Source organism: Vespula pensylvanica, chromosome 12 (genome assembly GCF_014466175.1).
Source record: "Vespula pensylvanica isolate Volc-1 chromosome 12, ASM1446617v1, whole genome shotgun sequence".
Taxonomy (NCBI): domain Eukaryota; kingdom Metazoa; phylum Arthropoda; class Insecta; order Hymenoptera; family Vespidae; genus Vespula; species Vespula pensylvanica.
This window is the reverse complement of record NC_057696.1, coordinates 2,018,866-2,027,791: the sequence shown is the minus strand read 5'-3', so window position 1 is coordinate 2,027,791 and position 8,926 is coordinate 2,018,866. Positions and strand designations below refer to the sequence as shown.

General features: G+C 30.4%; 1 protein-coding gene across 7 annotated transcripts in view; it reads left to right on the top strand.

Moving 5' to 3' along the window:
• The window catches only part of LOC122633230 (inaD-like protein), a 74,376-nt gene that overhangs the window by 29,277 nt on the left and 36,173 nt on the right, over window positions 1-8,926 (top strand). For all 7 annotated transcript variants that reach the window (XM_043820886.1, XM_043820888.1, XM_043820885.1 and 4 more), the window contains 5 exons: window positions 2,047-2,189; window positions 3,996-4,384; window positions 7,046-7,180; window positions 8,334-8,492; window positions 8,665-8,829. In XM_043820886.1, coding sequence (XP_043676821.1) covers window positions 2,047-2,189; window positions 3,996-4,384; window positions 7,046-7,180; window positions 8,334-8,492; window positions 8,665-8,829 — 991 coding nt within the window. The remainder of the gene's footprint in view (window positions 1-2,046; window positions 2,190-3,995; window positions 4,385-7,045; window positions 7,181-8,333; window positions 8,493-8,664; window positions 8,830-8,926) is intronic.

Genomic DNA, 8,926 nt, shown 5'->3' with positions numbered 1-8,926 from the left:
GAGAGAACGGAGTTCAGTGTCATTAGCGTCAGCAGAGGATACCAAATTCGCTTTCAACAAAATTAGGTAACGTAACCGCGTCGAGCCACTAAATACCGAACATGTACCCTTGTTAGGCTTGCAAATTTCAATCTATTGAACCGGACACGACGTCATTTTCGATACATCGTTTGTCCCAGAAATTTCCACTCATGTCTCGTTTAATCCTATGTTATCCAATTTCTTGTTCTTCCTTTTTTTTTATCTAAAAAGAAGATTATATTACTCGTGTCTCTCTAACGTTATATAATAATAATAATAATAATAATAATAATAATAATAATAATAATAATAATAATAATAATAATAATAATAATAATAATAACAAGAATGTGTAATTGTAAAATGTAAAAATATATTAATTATAAGATATGCTTATTTTTGAAATTAATAGATTTTGAAATTAATAGTATAGAAAGAAATTGTTTGATAAAAAAGTAATTATTTTATATTAATTATTGATCAATTAACGTAATTTTATAAATCCAGTTGAAATCGGAAATTCATTTTTTGTTGGAATAAGATGATTTTACTTCGTAAGAATTTGTGTATAAAAATTATTTATAACAAATTCATTAATTGTTAAATAATTAATTGATTATTAACGATATGTTGGAAAAATAAAGAAAATTTTATACTTTATAATTGCATTTGATTGAAGTCTCTACGACTTTTAGTTTCGGAAATAATCCCGTGTAAATGAAAGACTTGGTTATTAATTATATTGAAAAAAGTTGGTTTTTCGATAAAAAAAAAGTAATTTGTTTATAATAATTATTTAATAATTAATATAATTTTATTAATAGGACGGTATCTGAATTCTTTTTTCGTCATAATAACATAATTTTACTTTATAAGAATTGGTTTTTTAAAAATTATTTATAACAAATTGTTAATTAATTATTAACAATATGTTGTAAAAATAGAGAATATTTTGTCCTTTAAAATGGCGTTTGATTCAAGTCTCTACGATTTTTAGTTTCGGAGATATTCCCATATTAGTAGAAGACATTTACGATGACCCACTGACCTATATAATTTCATTCAAATTAGCTCGGTGACACACTGACCTATATAAATTCCGAGAATTTACGAGGCCTTACTACATTACTACTACTATTACTACGAACAGCTGTTCTATGCAAATTATGAATGAAAATCTTTCGAAGGCGATATCTTCGGAACGAAATGTCGTAGAGACTTGAAACAAACACCGTTTTCAAACATTTTTTATTCTTTATTTATTTAAATAATGTCGTAATATTGTTATAATAAAATCGATTTTGTTAATAATTTAAATAATTGAATTTTTTCTTTTGATTGATTTTTCGGAACGAAATATCGTAGAGATATGAGACAAACACCGTTTTCAAGCATTTTTTATTCTTTATTTATTTAAATAATGCAATAATACCGGAATCCATTTTGTTAATAATTAAAAAACTTGGACTTTTAGTTTTTTTTTCTTCTTTCTTTTCTCGTAATAAAGACAAAACTCGTAATGAAATTACCTAAATTATTATTTTAATAACAAATATTATTTTGTTTATTTAAAAAAAAAAAAAAGATAAAAAATTTATTAATCCTCGATAATGTAAGAAATTGAATGATCGAAAACTCGAAAGATTTTCTTTTCGTAATAAGGATCCTAAGCTTATTCTACCCTTACTCTGCGTTTTCTCGAGGCTTATTCTACACTTACCGTACACCATTATTATACGCGTTGAATAATGATGTAAGGTAAACGCAGAATAATGATGCAATGTAAGCTGAGAAACTATCACTCTCCTCTCATATTTTAATCGCATCTATATGGTTTCTTAATAATATTTAAATGAAAATTTCTCTTAGACTAATAATTTTTCTATACGTATACAATTATACCGTATACCGATATGTTTTAATACATACGTATATTTATATGCAAACTTTTTAGACAAATTAATAATAATAAATAATAATAATAATAATAATAATAATAATAATCTTGGATCATTTTTGTTTCAGCGATGGTCGCTTGTTGGAAGGTGATCAAATATTGGCAATAGATGGACAACCTTTAGACTCGAATATCTCCCACGAGCAAGCGATCTCGATCCTTCAGAAAGCTCGTGGTCTTGTCGAGTTGGTCGTAGCAAGAAGCACCCAAGGTATTTAATAATATCTTCTTTCATGTCAACGTGATCTTTTCTATTTTCTCTTTTTTTTTTTTTTTTCTTTCTTTTTTTTATGATCTCTAATAACGAAAGTCTCAAGTGTCCATTTAGACGATACTAAATAATAACATTATCGTTTTAACGCGAAATTTATTGTAACAAATATATAAAAGAAAAGAAAAAATCCCTTAAAAGGGTATTATGAGATTTATTATAGATCATTCACGTGATCGTTCTTATCTAGTAATTAAATTGAAACCTAAACATCCGCGTGTATATGTATGTTTATATAAGATTTATTATAGATCATCCATATGATCGTTCTTTTTTATGTTGTAATTAAATTGGAACCTAAACGTGTGTATGAGATTTATTATAGATCACGTTCACGTAATAGTTCTTATGTAGTAGTTTAATTGGAATCTAAACGTATATACGAGATTTATTATGGATCGTATCCACGTGATTGTTCTTATGTAGCAGTTTAATTGTAATCTAAACGTTTCCTATGAGATTTATTGTGGATCATTCGCGTGTTTGTTTTTATGTAATAGTTAGAGTTGAATGGACGTCAGTTATACGAAAATGCAGCAGATATTTTCTCGTTTCTTTCATTTTCTCAATGTTACACAGTCTTGTCTTTCTAAAGCTTTTATCATGAGCTTTTGTTTTGTCGGAAGTATAGTAATCCGAGTCGTATACTATACTGATCTTAATCTTTGAATCCCATTCTTCTTCGGTACATCAGCAAGACAATTTTTCTTTCTTGTTTTTCTTTTTATTTTTTTTTTCTTTCTTTTTTGTTTCTTCTTTCCTTGTTAGATTTCTTGTCCTTCGATTAAATCAATCTCATTTTATTTATATTTTCTTTTAATATTTCATTTTAATATTTTTAATTCGATATTTTTCTTTTTTTTTTTTTTCTTTTTCTACGTATGATTTAATTTTACCATTCACGTAAAAGTTTTCTTATGAAATAAAAAAAAATAAAACTCATCTATCAAGTTCTCTCTCTCTCTCTCACACACACACACGTATAGATATTTATTTCTTATAATATTTATCTCAATCTTAGAAAGAGATACTTATCTACAATATTTTCTTTATTTTTAATAATTATTTTTATTTCTTACTCTCCTTATTTCTTATGTTCCCTTATTATACAGTCTCTGCATTATACTTTTAACTTGTATATTAAAATAATTATGTCTTTTGTAATCTTACTGTTCATTCAAGAGCTTAGCCAAGATAGAATTAAAGTTTTATATATACATACATACATACATACATACACACACACACACACACACATTTCTCTTTTTCTTTCTCTCTGAATGCAAGTTAGTATATGGTCGTACAATTTTAATTAGCTTTCAGCATAATGTAAATTAATGTATGTACATGAAAAAAATGTACTGTCACTCCCTCTCTCTATCTCCCTTCCCCCTCTCTCTCTCTCTCCCTTTCCCTCTCTCTATCCCTCCTTCTCCCCCTCTCTCTCTCCTTCTCCCACTATCTTGTCTGATGAAAAGATTTAGTTCATAGTCCCTTCGCAGAAAATGGAATCTAGTCGAATAGAATAAAAGCTGAGCGTCCTGTCGATCGGAAGAAGATTGCTTCCGACGAGAGAGAGAGACAGAGAGAGAGAGAAACAGAGAAGGAGAGTGACAGAGACAAAGATAGTGACAAAGACAAAGACAGAGAGAAAGTTCTTCTATTTCTATCTAATGGCTTTGCCAAGAGAAAGGAAAGGACTTCCTATTTTCGATCGATCTTATTGAAATTCGTATAATTTACTAGACATTGGGAATTCTTTGCCGACGGATGAATTGTCCGGAGGTTCGAGTTCGACAGCGGCCGCAGCAGCTGGAGGAGTTGCAGCCGTCTGTACTGCGGGGAACAACGGCAATAACAACAACAACAACAACAACAACAATAACAATAACAATCAGATTGGCTCGGACAAAGATCAATCGGTGTCAGTGTCGTCGATTGTCACTCCAGCACCGACACCTAAATCAAGTCAACCTGCTAGCAACACTTCTGCGGCAACACCAACACCGACACCAACACCTATACCTACACCAACTTCTACACCGATACCACCTGGCACCGTTCACGGAGGCCTCGTCATCGAAAGGAGCCCTTCCGCTGTCAGTGACGCCTCTAAAAGTGGCCCTGACATGGTGGTAAGTATATTTATTCCTTCATTTTTACAACAACGTTGATCTTATAAGCAGGGAAGAAAAAAAAAAAAAGAAATTGAACGAATAAGGAAATCGATGAATTTTATTGGCTTATTGAATTATTGAATTATTGATTTATGGTATCTATTGTTACAACTTTCATCGTTTCTTTGTTAGAGATTTTTTCGTTTTTCTTTCTTTCTTTCTTTCTTTCTTTCTTTTTTTTTTCCCCTTTTCTTTTCTGAAACCGTACGTCCTACGAAAGTGTGTTATTAACGAAAGTTTTAAATATAATTGGGAGGAATATTTTTGTTTCTATACGTTTTTCTCGTAAATTTGATGTTTAGATAATCCAGCTTTAAAACCTAGGCTTTAAAACTTTTTTCTTTTCTTTTTGTTTGTGAATGAACTGTGTATGTAATATAAAAGTTGTATGTATATATATATATATGTATATATATATATATATATATGTGTGTGTCGTGATAAATATTTTTTGTTCTATGCATCCATGTCATAGAACCAATGATCGTTTAAATAATCGATTTTACTTTATCAAATACGTTCTACATTGCGATTTATCACGTCTACCAGGTTGTAAATTTCACCGTATTTCTCTTTTATCTTTTCGATAAATTATACGTCCCATGAAGGAAAAAAAAAAAATGTTATTAACAACAGCAACAGCAAGGAAAAAATAAAAATCGTAGGTATCGTTAGCATAAATCATTTTTATCGTAGAATCGATGACAGTTTCGATGATCGATCCGAACGATCGAATTTTTTTATCTTTAACTATTCTTTAAACATTGTTTTCGATATGGCATGCAATTAGAGGAAACACAAACAAAAATTTGAGGAACGAAGAAAGTCATTAAAAACTCATTAACCGTGCGTACTAATCGTTGGATCGCTATAAAATTCCAATTTTTTGTTTTTATCGAAATACAAAAAAGAAAAAAGAAGTACCTTTAAAGATACTCTTTTTTTTCCTTTATCCTATTATTACCTCTCCTTATCTTTTTTCTTTCTTTTTTTTTTATCAGCAGGATATATCTCTCTCTCTCTCTCTCTCACTCTTTATTCCACGCTCCTTTCATCTCAGCTACCATACGACTTTTTCCCAACTCTCCTTATCCTACATCTCCTTATTCTTCTTCACCACATCCCTCTCAACCCTCTCCACCTCCTCCTCCTCCTCCTCCTCCTCCTCCTCCTTCTACTTCTGCTCCTTCTTCGTCATTTCCACCTCTTTCTTCCTCTTTCACACAAACTTTCCCGGTTTCTTCCGAAATATTACTTCACGTCACGTACAATTTATCTTCGGTCCTATTACAGTATTTTCATTATCTTTTTATTTTTTCTTCTTATTTTCTTTTTTTCCCTCCTCATTCTTTTTTATTTTCTTTATTATATTTTTTTTAATTTTCCTTTTTTTTTTCTTTGTTTTTTTTTTTTAACTTTTCCGTGTATCTTCTTGTTTATATATATATATATATATTTTTTTTTTCTTTTCTTTTTCTTTCTTTCTTGTTTTTTTCCAATCTTGAAATTTTCCTTTGCAAGACGTTAAAATTAACTTATTACGGCGAACAAATTCGAGCTTGTCCGTTTTACCCTACGTTGTTGAAACTGAAGGGGAAATTACTCTTGGGACTTCGTTAATTAATATTTTAATTATTTCCTTTAGCCTGGATTTCATTATTACTTGACTGACAAGAAATATATTATAAGCAAACAAAAAAAAAAAAAACAAGAGAGAGAGAAAAGAAAAAGGAACAAATAAAAAAGTAAATTGATAAGTAGAAAAAAGCATCAGTGAAAGAAAAAGCGGTTAAAAAGAAGTAAACGAATAAAAAAAAAAAAAAAAAAAAACAAAAGTAAGTAAATTAAAAATAAAAATTACTTTAGTAAAAATCTCTTAAATAAAAATTTCAATATTATATTTCGTTCGAAAGTCACGATATTATTATCGTCGAATTCTTCGTTCTTTTACCTTTTTTATTTTAGTTTTCTTTTTTTTTCCTTATCTTTCTCTTCTTTTTTTTCTTTTTTTTTTTTTTTTGCTTCTACCTTCCTTCGTTCTCTTCCTCTTCCTCTTCCTCTTCCTCTTTCTCGTCGTTGTCGTTCTCGTCTTCTCGACGACGATAACGAGCAAGGAAATCGTATTATATCGTGGATGTGGAACGACGCGATTTGCCACGGCGAAAACTTGCAAACGTTGAATCATCAAATTTTATTCCTTTCCGTATGATCACGATCAAAATAAATCTCTTCGATCCTTACCAATACCCATTAACGATTACGATCAACGATACACACACACACACACACACACACAATTTTCTAATAAATTATTATATTTATAGCATGAAGTGAAAAAATAACAATATCCTTAAATGTACCTCTCATATGTGATACACCTATGTTAACAGTAAATAAAAAAGAAAAAAGAAAGAAAAAGAAATAGATTAATTAATATTATATATTAAATATAAATAATATCAATCTATTCATTCAATTATTTAACATTATCCTTACATTTTATATATAAAATGTAAAAAAAGAAAAAAGGAAAGAAAAAGTAAAAGAAAGAAAGAAAGAAAGAAAGAAAGAAAGAAAATTCGCTCGTTAATAAATTTTTGCGAACGACGTATGTTATAGCTGAACACGGAATGGGCGCAGGTAGAAGTGATAAACCTTATCAATGATGGCAGCGGTCTTGGATTTGGGATTATCGGAGGCCGTAGCACAGGCGTCGTCGTCAAGACCATCCTTCCAGGAGGCGTCGCCGATCGCGTGAGTATCCAATCGAAAGGACTCTCTCTCTCTCTCTTTCTCTCTCTCATCATCATCATCCTCTCTCTGTCTCTGTTCATCCTTCTGATATTTCTTCTGAGCCTTCCTTCGCAGACTCAACTTGTACTAATTGAGAAAGGATATTTACTTTCGAAAGCTTTTCAGAATGCAGGATTCTGTTAAAATTGGAAGTCATTAAAGTTAAGCGATTATCTTCACCGTTTAATAGACTTAATAGAATCCTGGTAAAAACAGCTATATCATTCAGAACACCCTTTGTATTTACATAGTATATCGTAGACGTAGACGTAAACGTAGATGTATTTACATACACGTACAGGTAAACGTTGTATGATAAACCTTCAAAGGGAAATCATCGCTAAGGTAATTAACGCGAAGGAGGCTTAAATTAAACACGTGCTCTTTATGCGGATACCATAATTAGTGTTGCACACAGCTCGTTTTTCCCCAGCGATCGAACTTTTCCTCGAATTAAGAAAATCAAAGGAACGTTGGCTAATCGGGTTTACTTGTATCATGTATATTCTATGTATTTCGTCGTTATGTTAACTATTAATAAGATTTTGTTATTATGCATTTAAATTGTTGCAATAAATAAGCGTCCACGATCTTTTTATATTTTGTTTGTTTTTCTTTTTTTTTTTTTTTTCCTTTTCGTTATTCGGATGAAAAATATTTGAAGATATTAATATTACTTATCGATTCTATAAAAGAGATACTTATTTATAAATCGATGCAATAATTTCTATTGTATAAGGTCACCACTGGAACGATAATATTAATTATTCTTTTATTTATTTATTTATCTTTTGTTTTTCTTTCTTTTTTCTTTTTTAGAATTTTTACATCATCTCTGACTTCGGACTTCATTTAATTAATAAAACAAATCAATATGAAAAAAATTGAATCAAATGAAAAAATCAGAGTTGATTCAAAAATAATTATATTCTGATTAATTTAGTCAAAGAAATTAGTAGAAAAGAAAAAGAAGGAAAAGCCAGCGTCTATACAGTCATTATTTTTAATTTTACTCTCGTTTTAATACGGAAACCTAAAAAAAAAAAAAAAAGAAAAGAAAAGAAAAGAAAAGAAAAGTTATTAACTCCTACAGTCGTATATTTTGAATTTTTAGGATAATCGGCTCCAAAGTGGGGACCACATACTCCAAATCGGAGATGTCAATCTACGAGGAATGGGAAGCGAACAAGTTGCAGCTGTTCTACGACAATCAGGGACACACGTGCGCCTCGTTGTCGCAAGACCAGTTGAACCAACCTCACCGGATTTCCAGGTATATCAAATCCATCGATTTTCATAAAAAAAAAAAAAATAAACAAAAAAGAAAACAGCTAACATATTAAAACAATTATTAACTCATTGATCGACTGATCATATCAATCTGTTAAATCCGTCAGGATCCGAATAACTCTACGATTTTTGTTTTCTTTCTTTCTTTCTTTCAGGCCATCGGAAGTCATGCTCCAATCGTACCAACGAAGATCCTTGGTGATCCGGACGAATTGGAGAGATACCTGGTCCACAGTGTACCTGAGACTTACAACATACGACACGTACAACAGGGTGATGCCAGTTACGACAACGGTTATATGTATTCGCAGGAGTCCGACGTGAGTGCGACGAAACGTGTCGATCAACTACTACTAATGTGCGCTACTACGATCGATGCTGCTATAAATTATTAAAAAAAAAAAAAAAAAAAAAAAA